We start from the raw sequence: 22388 nt of genomic DNA, 5'->3' as shown, positions 1-22388 counted from the left end.
ATGGCAAGTTACTCCGGTCATCACATAAGAAATATTTGTGTTTTTAGTGGATCTAGTCCTCAGAAAGAAAAAGAGTTTTTAGAATCAGCAAATCATCTTGGTTAGGTGCTAGCTGAAAGAAAGATTCATTTAGTGTATGGAGGAGACAGTCTTGGGTTAATGGGGGCTGTGTCAATAGCTATATTTTTAAAAAGTAGTCAAGTTTTGGGGGTCGTCCCCGAAACTTTAGCATAAGGGGACATCATTGGAAAAATAATTGGAGACGAACTACAGGTCTCCACAATATCTACTTGAATGATTGCAATGTTTAACCATGCTGATGCCTTTATTGCCTTACTAGGTGGTCTAGGCACATTGGAAGATATCTTTTATATTTCCTCTTGGGCCCAACTGCATATTCACCATAAACCTATAAGTCTGTTAAATGTTAATGGTTATTATGATAAGTTGTTATCTTTTCTTGATCACGTTGTGGAACAAGAATTTCTAACATCTTCTACACGACAAATCATAATCTTTGCTGCTACTACTAAAAAATTGATTGACCAACTATAATATTTCATTCCTGTAATTGATCCCTCAATGAGTCGCATAAATTGGGCATTTAAGGAAAGCCGTAAAAAAACTTAGATTAGATTTGAGTCTCCATTTGTGAATCTTTGTGTCTTTTGCTTTTATTATTATGTTTTGTTGTTTCTTATATTTGTTTAAGTGTGTTTCAGGTTTGTCAGTGTTCATTATTTCAAGTAACGTCTTCTGTACTCTATCTTTTTACTTTAGGGCTTTGAGGAAAATGTCTCATTTTGGTTGGGAGGAGAGTGTAGTAGCTTTCAAGAAAAAAATAATTAACTGTGTTTTCTATTTCATAAAGCATGTGCAAAATTGTTGTTACTAGGATGACAGAGTAAAAGAGCTCTTTTGTTAAAGTGACTCTTAAGACTCATCTTAGTAACCATTCTTAGCAAGGTCTATTATAATACTTCTTGAAATATTCAGGTTTACAAACTCTCACATTATTATCATTTAATTCTGCTCATACACTTATTTAACATGTATTCTTAAACTTTAATTTTCACACACATACTTTAACATATAATTATAGGTTGCACATTGGATTATTACATTATTCATGTTCTTTTGTTGAATGTAACAACTAAGGGAAATGGATAGTATATAATTTGAAAAAAAAATAAAAAATAAAAAAGCAAAAAAAAATAATGATAATAAAAATGTAGATAAGTTTGGTTTCATAACCTCCCTAACCTAAGCAATTAAGCCCAAATGGGTGTTTTAACACCTAATACCCTAAAGTCAACTAACTTGGGAGCTATTGACCCAACACATGTTACATGGGTTGAGGAGAAAAGCTTAAGGAAATCAAAGATTGCACTATCTACGTATCAGTATCGACAACCCAAGTTACTAAGCTCGCAGGGGTGTCTCAACACCTAATGCCCTAAGACCAACTGGTTTGGAAGTCATTAGCAAAAAACTCATTACATAGGTTAAAGATGCTTTGTATTTTAAGTTACATGTATATATATTTAAAAACAAAAAAATCACAACCCAATGAAAGTTAACCTTAAACATTAGAACAAGAATTTTGTTTTCTTTCAAATGAAGCCCCATAACTATGTGTTGATATATTGAGCACAAAAGAAAGGTTTATTAATATCTTGTTTAAGAGGTATTGAGCAGATATATAAATTTAATGAGAGTTTGTTTATTTGGATAGATTAATGGAAGTTGGTGGGTGTGATTAATACTTAAAAATGCATTTTTATAAGGTTTTATTTCATCATTTTGCACTTCAAGTATCAATAACTCCTTAACTAAAGCATGTTTTATAATAATATATCTAATAATATAAGATATATTTAATTTGTGGTAAATGTTCATTTTAAATGCAGACCTATCACATAAATAAAAGGATTGATTGATGAATTTAAGAACTGAAATTGAAAGGACAAAGAGATGGCTAAACTTAGAAAAGAGATGTCGGTGTGGTCCAAACTGGAACAGTGTTCGGTAATTGGATCATATCTAGAGTTGTAGATCTCGGATTTAGGTTTAATTTATATGGATGGAAAGGCAAGACAGAGGCCTATAACTTTTATATGGTGCTCAAGATTTAAAAAGAGCATTTTCAAGTCCAAATTATAGCAACAATAAAGAAGTCTGAATTTGTCATCTAGCTCGAGCACTGTTCAGTGTTTGGCCTATATCTAGAGTTCTAGAAGTCCAAATGACCTCTATTTTTTACCCTAAAAAGCTGAGATAATTTTCTACAACTTTCATGTTTTCAAGTGGTTCTAATTTTAACGTTATCAATGACATTTTGGGAAGACATGAGAAGATAAAGATTATCACCAAGTCAAGAGTTGGTCACCCACTCATCAATTAGTCATTAAATCAATAGTTCCTAATTTTGGCCTATAAAAGGAGGCATTTGCCATGCATTTAGGAATCTTGGTTTCCAGATCAAGATCATGTTCTTGCTTCCTCTCTTTGTATTTTTTATACTGCTTCGACAATTAACCTCCTTGTGGTTCGATTCTGGTCTTGACAGGTTATTCATTACTTTGATACTCCTGCATTTGAGAAAAGATATCAATCTTTTGGTCGTGTCAATGAACAATACAAAGATCTAAGAAAAATTACAAAATTAAAAGAACTAATGAAATAAGACTCAAATAACCCAACTATGCAATACTATTTTTGGTTGTTTGACTTGGCCAAAACTATCAATATACCTTTGTTGGATGCTATTAAACAGGTTCCTTCCTATGCTAAATTTTTGAAAGATCTATGCACTGTGAAGAGGAAACTGAATGTGAAAAAGAAAGCCTTTTTAGCAGAACAAGTAAGTGCCATTTTTTAGAACAATAATGTTTTGAAATATAAAGACCCTGGTTCTCCTACAATTTCTTGCTTTATTGGAGAACATAAAATTGAAAGAGCTTTACTTGATCTTGGAGCTAGTGTGAATTTACTTCCATATTCAGTTTTTCAAAGTCTCAATCTAGGTGAGTTAAAACCAACTTCTATATCTCTTTTACTTGTCGATAGATTTGTAAAAGTGCCTAGAGGAATAATTGAAGATGTGTTAGTACAAGTCAATAAATTCATTTATCCTGTGGATTTTATTGTCTTGGACACAGAACTTCTTGAAGCATGTAATTCATTTCCTGTTATTTTAGGACGTCCATTTCTTGCAACCTCTAACGCATTGATTAATTGTAGGAATGGATTGATGAAGTTATCATTTGGAAACATGACATTGGAGATGAATATTTTCAACATTTGCAACCAACCTGGAGATGATAATGATTTAGAAGAAGTAGATTATATTGACGAATTAGTTTATGATCAACTTGAATCTACTTTAAGTAAAAATGAGTTGGATGAATCTGAAGATTTGCAAATGATTTATTCTAAGGAAGAAATCACGGATGAAACAAGCACCGAAAATGTTGATGCGAATCTTTTGTCAACAACGACAACAGATTCGACATCTGACATCACACTAATCGATGATTACTTTCCTAACGAATCCTTACTTTCTCTTAGTCCAATGCCTTGGTATGATAAAAATATCAATTTTCTTGCTTTAGGAGATTTGTCAGCTGATTGGAGTACTTAAGACAAAGAAAAGTTTTTGAACAAAGTGAAATTTTTTTATTGTGATGACCCTAACTTATTCAAATATTATCCTGATCAAATATTTCAAAGATTTATTCCCGATAATGAGGTAAGTAGTGTCATTAAACTTTGTCATTCTGAAGCATGTGGAAGTTATTTCTCGTCAAAAAAGACAGTTATAAAAATCTTTCAAAATGGATTTTATTGGCCCACCATGTTCAAAGACTCACATGCATTCTGCAAGTCTTGTGAAAATTGTCAAAAGTTGGGATCTATTTCAAAACGTCACATGATGCCTTTAAATCCTATTATTGTCATTGAGATCTTTGACTGCTGGGGTATAGATTTCATGGGTCCATTCCCTCCATCATTTGGTTTCTTATACATATTAGTCGCAGTAGATTATGTTTCAAAATGGATAGAGGCAATTCCAAGTTGAAACAATGATCACAAAACAGTGATAAAGTTTTTGAAAGAAAATATTTTGAGTCGATTTGGAGTCCCTCGAGCCATAATAAGTGATGGTGGAACACATTTCTACAACAAGCCATTTGAGTCTTTAATGAAGAAATATGGAATCACACACAAAGTTGCCACCCCTTACCACCCTCAAACAAATGGACAAGTAGAGCTTGCTAATAGGGAGATCAAACATATTTTGGAGAAAACAGTGAACCCTAATAGAAAAGACTGGTCTTTAAGTCTTAATGATGCACTTTGGGCTTATCGAACTGCTTATAAAACATCATTAGGTATGTCACCTTATAGACTAGTTTATGAAAAACCTTATCACTTGCCTCTGGAACTTGAACATAAAGCTTATTGGGCTATAAAATCCTCTCTTCCTTCCTTTCATTTCTACTCAACCCATACATTCAACAAATACAGAAGTGTGTAGAAATGGCAAGTTCCTCAGGTCATCATATAAGAAATATTTGTGTTTTCGGTGAATCTAGTCCTGGGAAAGAAAAGGAGTTTTTAGAATCAGCAAATCATCTTGGTCAAGTGCTAGCTGAGAGAAAGATTCATTTAGTGTATGGGGGAGGCAATCTTAGGTTAATGGGAGGTGTGTCAATAGCTGTATTTTTAGGAAGTAGTCAAGTTTTGGGGGTCGTCTCCAAAGCTTTAGCACAAGGGAACATCATTGGAAAAACAATTGGAGAGGAACTTCAGGTCTCCACAATGTTGGCTCGAATGAATGCATTGTTTAACCATGCTGATGTCTTCATTGCTTTACCAGGTGGTCTAAGCACATTGGAAGAGATCTTTTATATTTTCTCTTGGGCTCAACTGCACATTCACCATAAACCCATAGGTTTGTTAAATGTTAATGGTTATTATGATAAGTTGTTGTCTTTTCTTGATCATGCTGTGAAACAGGAATTTCTAACATTTTCTGCACGACAAATCATAATCTCTACTGCTACTGCTGAACAATTAATTGACCAACTACAATCCTTCATTCCTATAATTAATCCCTCCATGAGTCGCATAAATTGGTCAACTAAGAAAAGCTGTAAAAAGCATAGATTGGATTTGAGCCTTCATTTGTGAATTTTTGTGTCTTTTTGTTTTATTATTCTGTTTTGTTATTTCTTATATTTTTTTTAGTGTGTTTCAGGTTTGTTAGTGTTTATTATTTCAGGTGATATCTTCTATACTCTATCTTTCTACCTTAGAACATTGAGGACAATGTTTTGTTTTGGTTGGGGGGAGAGGGTAGTAGTTGATAAAAAAAAATTGTTTTTCATTTCATAAAGTATGTGCATAATTGTTGTTGCTAGGATGGCAGAGTAAATGAACTCTTTTGTTAAACTGACTCTTGAGACGCATCTTAGTAACCATTCTTTATAAGGTCTATTATAATACTTCTTGAAATATTCAGGTTTACAAACTCTCACATTGTTATCACTTAATTCTGCTCATATATTTATTTAACATGTATTCTTAAACCTTAATTTACACACACACACTTTAACATATGATTGTGGGTTGCATATTGGATTATTACATTATTTATGTTCTTTTGTTAAAGGTAACAACTAAGGGAAAGGGATTGTATATAATTAAGAAAAAGAGATTGTATATAATTAAAAAAAGAAAAAAAAAAGAAAAAAAATGATAAGAATAAAAATGTAGATAAGTTTGGTTTCGTAGCCTCCCTAACCTAAGCAATTAAGCCCGAAGGGGTGTTTTAACACCTAATACCCTAAAGTCAACTGACTTGGGAGCTATTGACCCAACGCTTGCTACATGGGTTGAGGAGAAAAGCTTAAGGAAATCAAACATTGCACTAACTACATATCAGTATTTGCGACCCGAGTTACTAAGCTCGTAGGGGTGTCTTAACACGTAATGCCCTAAGACCAACTGGTCTAAGAGTCATTAGCTGAAAGCTCGTTATATGGGATAAAGATGCATAGTGTTTTTAAATTTTATGTATATATGTTTAAAAAAAAACAAGAAGAAAAAAAAAAGACAAAAATAATAATCCCAACCCAAGGAAGTTAACCTTAAACATTCGAACAAAAACTTTGTTTTCTTCCAAGAAAAGCCCCATAATTATGTATTGATACATTGAGCACAAAAGAAAGGTTTATGAATATCTTGTTAAGAGGTATTGAGCAGGTATATAAATTTAACGAGAGTTTGTTTATCAGGATAGATTAATGGAAGTTAAATGATGAATACCTTGCTTTGTGGAATTTACAAACTGTTTTTCTATTTTAACGCTTTGATTACTAGGGACTAGTAATAAGCTGGTTAGGGGGTGTGATTAGTACTTAAAAAGTGCATTTTTATCATGGTTTTATATCATCATTTTGCACTTGAAGTATCAATAACTCCTTAACTAAAGCATGTTTTATAATAATATATCTAATAATATAAGATACCTATAATTTGTGGTAAATGTCTATTTTTAATGCAGGCCTATCACATAAATGAAAGGATTGATTGATGACTTGAAGAACTTAAATTGCAAGGATAAAGAGATGGCCAAACTTAGAAAAGAGATGTCGGTGCAATCCAAACCGGAACACTGTTCGGTAATTGGGTCATATCTGGAGCTACAGATCTCAGATTTAGGTCCAATTTATATGGATGGAAAGGTAAGACATAGGCCTACAACTTTCATATGGAGCCCAAGATCTAAAAAGGCCATTATCAAGTCCAAATTGTAGCAACAACAAAGAAGCCCGAATCTGTCTTCCAGCCCGAGCACTATTCGGTATTTTGGCCATATCTGGAGTTCTAGAAGTCCAAATGAGCTGAAATTTTTACACAAGAAAGCTGAGACAATTGCCTACAACTTTCATGTTTACAACTGGCTCCAATTTTGACGTTATCAATGACGTTTTGGGCAGACAAGAGAAGATAAGGATTGTCACCAAGTCAAAAGTTGGTCACCCACTTATCAATTAGTCATCAAATCAATAGTTCCCATTTTTGGCCTATAAAAGGAGGCATTTGCCATGCATTTAGGCATCTTGATTTCCAGATCAAGATCATGCTCTTCCTTTCTCTCTTTGTATTTTTTATGCTTTGTTTTCATTAATATTAAGTTTATGCCTTTCATTTCCTTTCCATTATTAGTAGTAGTATTATTATTATTATTGTTGTTATTGTTGTTATTGTTATTGTTATTATTGTTGTACTATTGTCGTTTATAATTTATACAATTAACCTCCCTGTGGTTCGACCCCGGTCTTGCCGGGTTATTTATTACTTCGACACTCCTGCACTTGGGAGAAGACATCAATCTTTCAGTCGTGTCAGTATTTAAACTCATCAATCAATCCTTTTATTTAAGTGATAGCCTGCATTTAAGATGAACATTTACTACAAATTAAAGGCATCTTATATTATTAGATATGTTATTATAAAACATGTTTTAGTTAAAAGAATTATTGATACTTCAAGTGCAAAATAATAATATAAAACCTTGATAAAAATATACTTTTAAGTACTAATTAGGGGGCAAAAAGAGAGGTTGTTTTTATATTTGTTTTTTTATTATTTACACTTTAACCCCTCCTTAACATACAATCTTAATTTATCCCCAAAGTTTCTTGTTAATTTTTCATGCTAAAATTTCTCCATGTAGTTCGAATCTCTAATTTTTGCACATTCTAAGTATATTTTTAATCATGACTTCAAACATATTGTTCTCTCTCATTTGGAAGAATTATTAGGCGTATTATATATAGTTGAAAATTTTGAAATGTCTAGTTTTCATACCAACCTTAATCACAACAAACCTACACATATAGTTTTAAATATGTCTCAAACAGTACACAAAGGTCTACTATAGCAGATTTGACAAGATTTGTCTAATAATTTTAACTCTCTAAGATAATATATTCTCGAAATTCATTTGACCTAAAAACTTATCGAAAGATATTTTCGCGTGTCTAGTATCTCCCTACACAAAGGTCTAATGTGATAGATTTGACAAGATTTGTCTAGTAACTTCGACCTCTTAAATAATATATTTCTAAACTTTATTTGATCTGAAAATTTACCAAAATATATTTTTATGTGTCTAATATCTTTATATAAAATTTTAATTTGTTTTGATATATAATTTGAGAAATATATTCGATCTTGTAAAATTAATTAATAAATATTTTAAAATTAAATTCAAACCTGGTTTGAAATATGAGATAGACTCTTTGATTCATATTAGACTCCATGTTTCTCACGTGAAACTTGCTTATGGAGAATAGGCACTCTTTCATTTCCTGTTGATCTCACTTCACCTCCCTACCCTATTGCTATTTTAGATAGGAAAATGGTGAGGCGACGTCACGTGCCTGCTACTAAGCTATTATGTAACCATTGTAGAGTTTAAGGACTCAATAACCATGATGTAACCTCTAAAGGTAACATGAGGCGCACAGGAGGGAATGGCCATCGGACTGCTCCTATTCGCGGAAGGAAGAGTGTTGATGGTCTTTTAAATTTTATCACCTCTTATTATTTAAGGGTATAATAAAAATAAATTTATTTGAATTTCGAATGACTTACGTGCATAAATCAAACACAATAAAAATATATTACAAAGACTTTTGGTTGTCGACAATATTATATTATCCGGCCCTCTTAGGATATTTGCTAGTTGGCCCAATGTCACTCCCCTGCTTCAGCAACGGGGCTGACTCTTATTGATTTATCCACTGATTTATCCACTGTTTCTCATCAAATAATATCCGCCCGGAGCTTTAACTCTCGCAAAATTAACGTAAGAAAAAACTCCATCTGTCAAATTTTTTTTTCCATTTCTGCAAAAAAAAAAATATCTTATGCCCATATCATTTCTCGAAGCTGAGTTTTAATTAGTGGGAAATGAATATATAAGGATGGTACTCCGAAGCGAACAGGGCTCAATATGTAAGGATGGTACTCTGAAGTGAACAGGGCATCATCTTCAAAACAAAGAGAACATGTTTTTAAGCAAAATACACTCCGAATTTCCTGATCCTATACATTAATTAAGGATATATTGTAACTTGTGATCATTGAAGGGTAGCGCGCACAGGAAAATGGTAGCAAATTACATAAAATAAACATTGAAGAACTACAACAAAATGCCATTCCTATCAATCAAAACTATCTTGTAGATTGATCTGATATAATTACAATTTACCCAGCAATGGAAGAAGTATCGCTCCGCTTGTTTGATGGTAGTTGCTGCTGCTGCTGATGTTGAGTATCAAGCAACTCAAGCTCTTTCTTCCTTACAATCAGTACCATTCTCTCATTTTCAAGCCTTCTTCTCTCATTCTCTAGCTTAGCCCTCTCCATTTCCCTCTCTTTCTTGCTACTGAATTTCACCCACTTCAACCTTTGCTTTTCCAGATCATACGCCTGGCATTGGTAGCTCACTTGCTGTTCCTCTAATTGCATCAACCTCAGCCTCATCCAATGCTTCTTCTCCCAAGAACTCTTTGCAACATCTTGGAGCACGTTCATTATTTCACCATTCAATTGCTGCATCAAAGATGATGTTGCTGAAAACACATCCTTTCTTGGCCTTTTCCTTGATGATTTTTCATCACGGTTGTCTTCATCCCCTTGCCCATGCCCGCTTTGATGCCTAGAATTGCCTTCTATTGCCTCATCCCCATCATCTTCGTAGTCATCTTCATCATTGTCGCTGTCATCATCGTCGTCGTCATCTACCTCATCCTCTTCATTTATTGCCCTTTTTGCCATTTTTGACCCTTCTGTTTCTGTCCTTGAATTGGTCACGACTTGAGCATTTTCAGTTGAATGAGAACACCTTTGATGTTGCTGAGCATGCGCATGAGATGGGCCTGTAGCCATCTCTGGTGAGTGATTACTACCGAAGGCAACCCAACTTGGAGCATGGCCACAGCTGTTATGATAGGCACACATTTCTCTGAAAAATAAGTGCTTGGAATTGAGCAATTTTCTCACCTCTTCCTTCATTTTTGGTGACAAATCCATAGTATCAAGTAAATTTTGGTTCTCCACAACCCTGCAAGCAGTCCCCTTCCCTAGGATGTCATTAACCCTCTTATACCTCTTGTTCAAGTCATTGAATTTATCCTCACATTGCTGTGGAGATACATAAAATCCTTTCTCCATCATTGCCCGAGAAACTGATTTCCATTTCCCTTTCTTCTGCGCCAGGCCACCTGGCTTTTTCTTGCCTATAGGGTCACTCCCTTCAGACCCAACATCATCACCAATGTAAAAAACTGCCATTATAAGGAGCCTAACCATGTGATCAGTCCACTTCATTCTTTGCCATGGAGACATTTTCCTTTTTCCCTCAGTGGTGCTGTCATCTCCAGTGAAAGAAGGCTCGTCTTCATCACTCAATGGCGATAATAATTGTTTGGGCTTTGTGGAGGAGGCATAAGGATAAGCCTGTTTGACAGATTGTTGGGAGTGTTGGCGGTGATCAGATTCATGGTGGGTATAAGCTACCACTTGGGGATGGTTCATGTGGTTAGGGTTTTGTGGGTTTTCTGGTTGGTGGAGCGGCAATTCTAGTCCTAACATTCCTGATCCCATGCCCGGAAATATCCCACCACCTAAACCATTGTGTTCCATCAACTTTAGAAGTTACACTTAATTAATTAACTAAAAATGAGAAAATTTTGTGATCAGCTACTTCTCTAACACTTTCAAGATTTTAGGAATAATATCCAACCATCTTTGGGATTTTCTAAGATATTGGAGCATTGAAATTCTAGAGCATAATTGATCGGCGGTAACAAAAGAAAAGGAAAGCATACCCAGAAACAGTAGGTGAACTGAAGCTCAGAACAAAAACAAGTAAAGATGACTGCTCAAAGCACCAAGAACTGAAAGACTGAAGCTGAAAAGTATCATCACGATATCAGGTTCTGCAAAGCAACTTCTTCAATACCCTGGAGAATTTTAGTGCCCCATTCAGACTTGGCAGGTATATATTTATTACAACGGAAAGACGGAGAGAGAGCGATGTGAGAAGTTCCTAGAGAATGATGGTGACAGAGTAGATAAAACCAGAACACAGAGTGCATAGCAGTCGGTTTTGTTGTTGTGTTTGACAGAAAACTGCCCATGGTTTTGCGTTCGTAGCTAGTACCGCTGGTTTTTTTAGGACGCGACCCCTGGGTCTCTATTTCTTTAGAAAGGAAAAACTGGGATGAAAGCTGGACTTTAAAACCCACCTGACACTAGTGAGCACCGGCGGTATTTCTTTATGTGATTGAATATGATTTTAGAAGTATTTTTTAAATTACTTTTGTTTTAAAAGATATTTTTAATGGGGTAATGTAAAAATTTTAATTTTTTTTTGACATTTTTAATTAAAAAATACTTTAAAAAAATAAATGATAAGGTTTTGTAATGATTATGTGACAAAAAGATAAAAATAGCATAATAAAATAGATTTATATTTAAAAAATTAATTTTAGTGTAAAGACAAAATCAATAACAACAAAAATACAAAAATACTAGAATCCCATTGATGCCAATTACAAATACAAACATGAAGAATTAATTTCATGGACTACATAATAAAAATCAAATTTTAATTAAAAAAATAAATTAAAAAATAAAAACAAGATTTGATAAAATAGAACAATTATCTTAATTAAAAAATCAAATTTATAATGGTTGAACACTATAAATAAAGAATCTTTATTAACTTTTAAATAGTTCAATGAAAAACTAAGAACAAATAAATTCTATCAAATATTATTTTTTAAAATCAATGACTTGCTGTAGCTTACAAATTAAAAAAAGTATTTATAGTTCAATAAAATAAACTCTTTTAAATATTAGATTGAAATTAAAACCCAAATATAAAATGGTTTAAGAGTATTTTTTTAAAATAAAATAACAAAATTCATATCTCAATTTATAAATAGAAGCTTAATTTACTTAAGTAACTTTTAGGTTTTATCAAAAAAGTTTTCTATAAAATTCTAATCCTATAAATAACAAGATCTTTAAAATATTCTCATAAATTTTAACTAAATCTAGTTGTTGAATTGATAATTATAAACGCATATTATCAAGCTCTATAACATATCAAAAAGCATCATTTATTTGGATTATATTAATCAAGATTTAATGTTTTTTTTAAACTTAACTTTATGCTTGATTCTATCATAAAGTAATTGTAAAATCTTGCCCGATATAGATATCTTGAATTAAGCATTACATATGTATTTGCAGATCTTGACTATTGTCCTTGTAATTAGTCAGTGTTACATCAATGAATCTTATGGGGTTTAAAAAAAAATATTTTTTGTGTTGATTCTCATCGTTACATGTCATTCTGTACAATTGATTCTCATCGTTACATGTCATTCTGTACAATGTATACATTTAACAATTCTTATTATGATTTGCACAGATTTCCTAGGTAGGTTAAAAGCTGTGCAGTTGTTTGAACACGTGTTAGTTAGTGGTAAAAGACTGGAGAATAAAAAGGATGTCATCCTAGAAAATATTAGATTGTAATATTTTTATGTTATTATCTATTACCTTGAATTTTACAATGTTTTCTATTTGGTTCTTGATTATAGCTTACACAGTTTTTACGTGTGATGCAGTGGTGATGAGTTTAGATACACTCTTTAGAGCGACATTAATTGAAAAGAAATTGATTAGGCCTATCTACACGAAGTAAATGCTCTAATTGTCATCATTTTTGCTGGGTTTCAGGTCATATAATTCTAGTGTTAGCAATGAAAACCTATTATTTTATTTTTTTCTTAATAGCCAACCATGACAACACTTTCATTTCAGTTATTGCATGATGTTCATTTTATTTTATCTATCCATTTATTTCATACATTGACATGCCTATAGCCCAACAAAGTCCTATTATAGTTTTTTTTTTTTTTCAATGAAAAATCCTCTCTTTATAAGAATATCAAGCCGCAACAGCATAAGTCACATTGGTACTTTAATTTGAATATACCTTAGTTGCTGGTGTATAATGAGTTGTGAACTATGCTATCTATTTTTTTTGTTTCATTAAAATGAGAATTTAGGTGAGTTTATAATTTTATAAATTCTAAAATTAACTATTTATTTTAATTTATAAATTAACTATTTATTTTTAAATGTCTTTACACATACAAGCAGCGATGAACTGAAGCTGTTGGCCTCATGATTGTTTTCATGTTTTCTTTGCAACTTCAGAGAAATGTCAATGCAGATTCAATAACTTTCAACTTTTTTCGCATGCTCGAAGAGCATAACAATGGGGATTGCTAGACCATGAGAGAAATACTTAGTATGAACCCCCACGACCATAATGTTTGTGTAAGAAAGAACAATATTTCTACTAAAGTACAGTTTGGTTGTTGTTGATAATGTTACACATGCTTTTCAAAGTGATTCAATTACTTCTCCATCTGGTTCATGCAATTTCTTCTGGCCTTCTAGTATTGTTCTAACACTTTTCCTTCTCTCTAGCGGAATGAGAGATTCACTGCTTTCAGAGCTTCCATAATAGACTTCCATATGTTCAAGGGTACTTAGTGGTAATAGACTTCCATATGTTCAAGGGTACTTACAGTATGTTAGAGTTATCCAAGGCGCAACAAGATGCTAATTAATAGGTTCTTATAAAATCTTCCATCAACTCCACCACGGTAAGATGGGAAATAACTTGATTAAAACTGCACACTATTATTATGTTCGAGAAGTAAAAAAAAAAAAAGAGAGAGAAAAAATTGCAATCATATTAGTTTGTTGATCTCTTCCTTTTTTCTCCTAGACTGTAAGTGATTTTTTATTCATACAGGTTTAGGGTTGATTGTATTATGTGGATGAAGAGGACACCATCATTGCCAATGCATGTACTCAAAGATATATAAATCTCATTAAGTTTTTGCCAACCCAACTTTTAGAAACCTTCTCTTTTGACAAGTTCTACCAACGATCCTGCATTTTCCATGTTACCACTAGTGAGCCCTTTGACCCCTATAAACATTTTGTACCACACATTGTAACTCTTGATTCTTTGTTGGCAATAACATCTGTAATTCTAGCTAATATTTTCATAGACCGTAGAGCTCAAGCAAGACGAAGGCTCAAATTCACAATTAGAGCAGTGCAATACAAGTTTACAGTCTTTTCTTTTTCTTTTTTTCCATGTTGAATTACTATTAGCTAGGTTCACACAAAACACATAAAAAAGCGCTCCAAATCCTTTGATTTTTATAATTTTAGTTTTGAAGACAGTAGCTCTATATATCTTTAACGAAGAATTGCATTTGTTTATGAAATCTCATGATTGTTTAGCCTTAACTTTCATTTGCCATCTCGCAACATAACCTAGTTGTTTGCTTTTCACCTCTACAAAAGCTTAGTTCCACCGGTGTTTTCGATCACTCCAACATACCAAGTGTAGGCAATCCATTTGACTTGCATGGTTCTACGGCAGTGATTGGTAACACTTTTTAGCAGTGAAGAAACAGCTAACAGAGTCATAATCAGAAAAGGAGGTAAAATTCCAATCCACAACTAATTAATTGACAAGCCCTGTGACTTTGTCCATGCTTTTGTGGTCGGCATTATTAGACAGTACTAATAAATTTGAAAAGCCTTGATATTCGAGTGCACATCTCTAGGGTTTAAATTGTTAGCAATGTAGTTGTTGGTGTCTTTTTGCGTTTTGAGTTATCTTTTTACCTAAGGGAATTTGTTATTTTTTGTTGTGTTTCTTGGTTGATGAATTAATTTTTTGTGGTGATAATAGGTTGTGAAAGCTCCTGCTAAATGCATCCATATAGAATTTCATCCTTTATGAGAAGCTAGCGTTGTGGTGGTTGTTGGTTTTGCACTAGCACTATGATTAGAAGTGATTCTTAAGCTTTCCTTGTTGTGCCTATGAGTAGGAACTTCGGTTTAAAGTGTTTTTAAATAACCGTTGCCATGGATGCAACTTGTTATGATACGTACAAGTGAGAAGAATGTTGTTTTACGTTTGCCCTTTTTGGCTCCTACTTATTTCTTTATGCTTTTAATTCGTTTCCATTCAAGCCTGTGAAATGAGTACTTCTAAGGCTTTTTCCCTTGGACAACAAGATCCTACCTTTTATGGTTTATCCATACATTTAACTACTGTGAAGCATGATCAATCACAAGGAAATTGTGTTTGGAGTGGGTCTCAATTGATTGAAGAGGTTTCTAGACGAGCAATTAAGTGTGTGTTTTTTTAATTATTATTTTGGGTTGCCACAACAAGACTCGTTACTCAGTTCCTAGCAACTTTTTTGGGTTGAAATTATAGAAACATATATGAAATGTAAATTTATATAATAAGCTTTTATTAGGCTCATTATGCCGTTACCTCAGTGATCGACAATGAATCTAATGGACGCTGCATAGTGCTAGTACGTACTTTAGAGCAATCCGTAACACTGTTATCAGTCAATCGCTGCCTCGCTGGGAGCACAGGCATGCCCAAAAAAAGTCCAGTCCTTTATATCCAAACCCTAACCATTGAAGCGGGCACCGGATCTAGAGTTATCTAATTGAAAGCTATATAATTTCATTTGATCCGCACATATCCATGAAGCTTTTGTTTGTTTTTACCTCAAAACAAATCCTACTTTCAGTCTTTAAATAATACAAATAACTTGTCAATGCATTTTGCAAACACTGCTGCCCTCCATATATCTACTCAGATCAAATAAACACACCCATATCAACTAAATTAATTTCTTCGTTTCTTTTCCATTTGCCTTAGAGTCTCCTATTTCCATTGAATACAAACAATATACAACTAATACTAGTAGGAATTCATGCTTAGGAGACTAGTTAGTAAGTACAGAACAATCACCAATAACCTTTGCACGAACAGTGACCATTAGAAAAACAATGAAACCCAGAAGCATCCCGAAAAATTATCTCCCTCTGGGTGACTACTGTTGCATATTTCAAGAATGTATGGCAATCCCTACATAGAAGGATGTTCTTCACAACCCGAATGGGTTCTCCAGGTCTGGTCTTCAGAAGTCCATAGGTTGCAGCTAGTTTTGCACTGTGGTAGAACAAGAAATCCTTCTTTTGCTGCTCCTCGACTTCCTGAAGAACAAAGTTCATGTCTGGCTCATATCCAGCTTTTAGGCATTTCAAGATTAGTATATCTAATCCACTATAGATGTCTTTTGATTGGGGATGTGATTTATCTCTTGCATAGAATGTATGAAGCTGCTTCTTATTTATAACCCAACTTCGACATGGGTGCTTTCGAAGCCCCCTATCCCTCATATTCTCCCTGACCAATTCTGAGCAATGCCACCTCCCAGAAGCAGCATATAGATTTGATACAAGCACATATGTGGAAGGATCCCGGGGCTCCATCCCAATTATGTGCTTTGCAACACGCTTTCCAATGCTTGTGTTTGCATGGAGCCTGCAACCGTCAAGCAAAGCTCGCCAAACAGAAACCTCAGGGTCAAAAGGCATCTTATTGATCAACTCCTCTGCTTCTTCAAGGAGACCCCAGTACCCCAAGACACCAACTAAGGAGGCGTAATGCTCTGAAGTGGGTTCCAGATCATGAATCATTTTCATTGAGAGAAACATACTGCGACACTCATCCAGTAAATTTGAGCTGGTGTATTTATAAGCTGAAACAATCAAAACAAAAGTGATTGCATCTGGCTTTATGCCTGCCTTCTCCATACTTGACCAGATAGCCAAGGCCTCATCGCCCTGCCGGTGAAGAAGTTGGCCTGCAATCAAACCATTCCACGAAACTACATTGTGTGCTGGCATAGTATTGAAAACCTTAATTGCATCATCTATGTTGTAACACTTGGAATACATGCTAATTATGGAATTTCCAACCCCTAATTCAGCATGAAACCCAGTTTTTAAAGCTTGACAGTGGATTTGCTTCCCCGCCTCATGGAATCCTAAAGTTCCACAGATGCCAAGTATTGAAGTGAATGCAACTTCATCTAGAACCATTGTCCCCTCTGACTGGCTACGGTAGAAAAGACAAATTGCCTCCTCTGGCTGCCCATTTCGAGCATAGCCACATATCATTGATGTTTGGATTATTGAGTTACCCCCATCAGTTGACAAACTTTGAAACATCCTATCAGCATCATCCATCCTTCCACACTTTGAGCACATATGAATCAGGGCTGCTTCAATACAAGCATTTGACCTGAAACCAAACTTGATGATAAACCCATGAATTTGCCTACTGATTTCCAATTTCAAGAGCAATCCGCAAGCATTAATGACACTAGTCAATGTGAAATCTGTTAACTCTGCTCCTTCTTGGACCATTCTAACAAATAAATTGAGTGCCTTCAACCCTTCATTATTTTTACAAAATCCTGTCAAAAGTGCATTATAAGACACAGAATTCTTTTCGGGCATCTTGTTAAACATGTCTACAGCCAAATCCGCCAACCCAAATTCCATATATGCTGTGATCATCTCAGTCCAAGTAATTATATCTCTGAATGGCATCCTCTCAAAGAGAGCCACCACATGGTTCAGATTTCCACACCTAGTGTAGAACCCGATAATGGCATTGCTCACGCTCAAATTGTTCTCTAACCCATTTCTAATGGCATAAGCATGAATCTCTCTGCCTTGTATCCTAGCATGGCACCTAGCACAAGCAGTCAAAAGAGTCGAAAGCGTGAATTGATCAGCTTTAAACCCCTTATTTTGATTCAAGACACGAAACAGTTCTAAGGCTTTTTCATATGATAAACCTTTCACCAGACTCGAAATCATGGTATTCCATGACGCAATATCTCTTTGAGGCATTTCATCAAACAAATGAATCGCGTGGTCCAAACAACCACACTTTCCATACAAACCGATCAAGGCATTGGCAACAAAAACCAGCTGTGAATAACCCAACTTGATTGCCAAAGCATGAACTTGCAAACCCATTTCCAATTCCAAACTCCGAATACAGGCAGTTAAAATAGCAACAAAACTGTACTCATTAGGCTCAATACCTGAAATCCTCATTCTAAAGAAAAGTTGGATGGCTTCAGTTTCTCGATTCAACTTAGAAAAACTCGAAATTAAAGCACTGTAAGACACCACATCGGGAGTAGACATTCCCATAAAAACCCCATAAGCATCAACAACAAGACCCAATTTGATATAAGCTGCTATGACAGCATTGCCCAGATCGGTATCCTCTCCAAGTTTGAGAATGGAAGCATGTAAGGCTCTTGCAAGATCAATGTCAGTGTACTTGACCGACAAGCGAAGCAAATTGAATAAATCGTCGGCTTCAATGAGACAGTCAGTGTTAGTCTGAAGAGAATAATAATTAGAGTCTAAAGGGGAAGAGGATTCAAGATTTTGGGTTTTAGTGAGAGAAAGGGGCGAGGATAGGAGAAATTGAGAGGTGCAGGAGGAGAAATGACGGCGGTGGTGGTGATTGGGTTTAGAGAGAATGGGTGGAGTGAGTGGTTGAGGCGGTAGTTGGCTGGTGGTTGTTGGTGGTTTTGAAGGGAAGTAAAAGGAGTTTTGAGATGGAAGACATAAGGGAGATAGGGTGATAGCGGTGGTAATGGGGGTTTGAGAAAAGGAAGCCATGAATAAGACGCGGCCACCATAGTCTCCTCTTCTACAAAATTGCAGCTGTTTTAGACACTGTGTTTAATGTCCTAGGATGCTCTTCTAATTTTTAACTAAATTTTAGTTAAAATAACTTAAATAGTGTTTGTTTTTTAAAAAATATGATTGCTTTTATGTCCTTTGAAATCATCACATTGGACATCCAAGAAATAACCATCGAAGCATAGGCCAGCTATCTCAATATCCAGCACAACAATCATATATTCTTCTTTAGTCCGCTTGTTAGAAAAAAGAGCACAAAATAAAAGGAGGGAGACAAGGTATTAAACATGAAAATATATTGAAAAAATCATGTTTTTTATTTATTATCTAATTGTACTTTATTTGCAAGAACAATTCTTTGTGCCTTTTCTTGCATGAACAACTAAATTAAAAGGGAAATTTTAGGACAAACTCTAATTAGAGTGTTTGGATTAGGTACTTAGATATCCTTGAACATGTTTGAGAATATAATAAAGCGGGAACAAGAAAAACATGTTTGCTTGTATTTTTGTTATCATTTTCTTTATTGTTCTCTCTTTTTTTATAAAATTTATAAAAATTCAAAATTTGATAAATTGTGAAGTGATTAAATCAATTTCTTTTAATTTTATTTTTATAAACAAATGTACGGCCTTCCATAAAAATATATATTTTATGAAGTTTTATAAATTTCATAAAAAAATATATTTTTTACAAACATGTAATAAAGATATTAATGTTTATATTATTTTTATTTTGTCGCTATGGACTGCCCTCCCACTAGACAAAGTTTTTGGCTTCACTACATATCGCCACATGGTTGTTACATGAAGGTTTTTGTGTTTCATGTGGTGTGTTTCATGTGGTGGTGTGTACCTTTTCTTATGCTTTTGGATGTTGTCATTCCGAATGATACATCTCTAGTCTTCTCCCGGTCACCACCGTGCTCAAACCATACTTCACCGTTATATTACTAATAGTGTCATTGGTGTTTTTTATTTTATTTTATTTTTAATAATATTTTATTTTTTTAATATTATTAAATACAAAATATTAATTTTAAATAAATTTATTTTTTAAATTTTTAATAAACAACATTTTAACTGTAACACCAAACTCTCGAAATTAGAATATTTTATTATTATTATTATTATTATTATTATTATGGCAACAATGACTTGCCAAATATGAAACACATCAAACAACTTGAAATCACATGAAGTGTAGAGCGACATGAACTGAGATCCTTTTTTACCTGTGTCTAGATTCTTAAAATCACATGAAATCTGGAGCTATGAACTCACGCTTGAAAATAAACCTAGTGTTTAAATATTTAACTTTATATTTAAAGGATGTAGTGTGTGTGTGTATATATATATATATATAAACTGAAGGACACTTAAAAATTAACTAAATAACTACAAAGTAATGTTCCACATTTAGGCATCACTGTTTTTTAAAATATTTTTTAATTAAAAATATATTAAAATAATAACTTTTTTATTTTTTAAAATTTATTTTTAATGTAAACAGATCAAAATAATTAAAAAAATATAATAAAATTAATTTTAAATAAAAAATAAAATTTTTTAAGAAACAGATTTAGAAAATGACACATTTAAATTAAAAAAAAGCACTAAAAAGCCATGAGCAACACAGATCTTGAGAGTTAGAAATTGACGGTCAGAAGAGACTCTTCTAATGTTGTTATAAGTTACAACAAGGGGCACAGAAGCAGTTACAACAAGGGGCACAGAAGCAGTTACAACAAGGGGCACAGAAGCAGTTACAACAAGGGGCACAGAAGCAGTTACAACAAGGGGCACAGAAGCAGTTACAACAAGGGGCACAGAAGCAGTTACAACAAGGGGCACAGAAGCAGTTACAACAAGAACTCACCTCTTTCTTTTTGGAAGAATTTACTCGACATGTTGTCTTCAACTACAACTGCGATGTTATGGGGAAAATGAACGGATAAGGATGCTGAAGAACAATGAGAGACAAATCACTTTTTTTTTAGTAAAACAAAAAACGCATAAAAACCCAAAGGTGAAGGGACAGCGAATGAGTGAGAGAGAGGGGTGCAGTTTGACGGAATCGTCAAACATTAAGGGTTCTCCTTGTTATTTAAATAAACAAATAATGAGAAATGCAAAGTTAATTTTGTTGTTGTGTCATGAATATAGTTATTAAATCTGAATTGGTTTGACAGGTTGATTTGAAATCCAGTTAATTTGATGATTGAATTGGTTTGGATTCGTTAAAAAACCGGTCCGTACAACAATCTAGTAAAACTCGGATAACCCAGGCGAACCAGGACAAGACTCAGTGTTTAATATTGGATCCGCTTGAGATTATTATAATTTGCAAGTCGGTCTAGGTTTGGAGATCTTGAGGCCTTTCTTTGCTTTGCTTCAAAACAGGGTCGAATACGTCCCTTTGTGGTGGATCGATGAGCCTTTGCCAGATATTTATTCACCTACTCCTTCACTGAGCGATAACTAAGAGCGGGGAATCAGGTATTAAAAGCTTTCTTCTTTTCCCAGTGATAATAGCCCTCCGCCATGATTTTCATCCTCTTCTTTTTTTTCTAGATTGGAACTGGATTTGAACGTCTTTGAATTCTAAGTCGGCTCCACTTTTTGGAATTCATGTTTAACATCTAGCAGGCTTTATTAACACTAAGAGAGAGAGGCAACAAGTAGCATTGTAGCAATACTACAGGAATTTGCATGGAAAAAAGAGAGAGGGTTGGTGTGATGTTTTAAAACATGGGGAAGTGAAGGAGCAAGAGGGTAAATGGATTTTGTGAGGTGATGGTTATGAGATTAAAAATTCTTTATTTATTTGCACAAAACAACCATAACATTTATATTTATAGGTTAGCCCATAAAACCTATAACCTATTTTTTAATTGAATTAATTTTTAAATTGGGTTTAATAATTATAATTATAAAGATACTAAACAAAAACTAAAGATAATAATAAAAATTAATTATAACTATAAATATACCAAACAAGAACTACAAATAATGCACCGAGAGGCTTGGCCTAGCGGTGGAAGGAGCCAAGCTCCTTCCACTGCACATGGGTTCGAGCCCTGGCGTGCACGCTTGTCACCCCCGCGGTGCCTTACATGCCTATTGGGTTTGCAGGGTATTCAGTGGGCTGTGGGGATTAATCGTGGTGCGCGCAAGCTGGTTCGGACACCCCACGTAAATAAAATAAAACAAAAAAAAAAGAACTACAAATAATAATGAAAATATTATCTTAGTTATTTTAATGTTTAATTTATATCTTCAAACAGGAAAGATAAACAAAATATTATTTTATTATTTTTTATAAAAATATTATTTTTATATGTTTTTCTAAAAATATTAAAATATTCATTAGTTTTTTCATTTTATTTTTATAAAATTATTTTAATTTCATAATAATTATTTTAAGTTTAACTTGTTAATTTATGTTATTTTTAAATTTTTTTAAATTTTTTTTATATTAAATTAATTAAAAACCATTCAATTATTTGTAAAACTAACAAATTAACTAAATTATATTAAATTATTAAAATAATTATATAGCAAATATATTAAAATACAATTTAATCGTCTAAATAACCTTTTACAATTGAAGTGCACACGTAAATGAAAAAAAAATCTATATTTATACTATTC

The 22388-nt window shown here is 33.6% G+C and overlaps 2 protein-coding genes across 2 annotated transcripts; both read right to left on the bottom strand.

The window, feature by feature from the left end:
* Positions 1-9118: 9118 nt before the first annotated feature.
* Positions 9119-10706, bottom strand: LOC105116670 (uncharacterized). Its single transcript, XM_011014116.1, has one exon. It carries the CDS (start codon positions 10684-10686, stop codon positions 9286-9288), a length of 1401 nt encoding a protein of 466 aa, XP_011012418.1. The 5' UTR covers positions 10687-10706; the 3' UTR covers positions 9119-9285.
* Positions 10707-15830: 5124 nt separating this feature from the next.
* On the bottom strand, positions 15831-18788 carry EMB175 (Pentatricopeptide repeat (PPR) superfamily protein). The gene has a single exon (XM_011014115.1). It carries the CDS (start codon positions 18709-18711, stop codon positions 15964-15966), a length of 2748 nt encoding a protein of 915 aa, XP_011012417.1. The 5' UTR covers positions 18712-18788; the 3' UTR covers positions 15831-15963.
* Positions 18789-22388: the final 3600 nt, after the last annotated feature.

Source organism: Populus euphratica, unplaced genomic scaffold (assembly GCF_000495115.2).
Source record: "Populus euphratica unplaced genomic scaffold, PopEup_1.0 scaffold1007.1, whole genome shotgun sequence".
Taxonomy (NCBI): domain Eukaryota; kingdom Viridiplantae; phylum Streptophyta; class Magnoliopsida; order Malpighiales; family Salicaceae; genus Populus; species Populus euphratica.
Note: the sequence above shows the minus strand (reverse complement) of the source record. Positions and strands in the feature narration are given on the sequence as shown.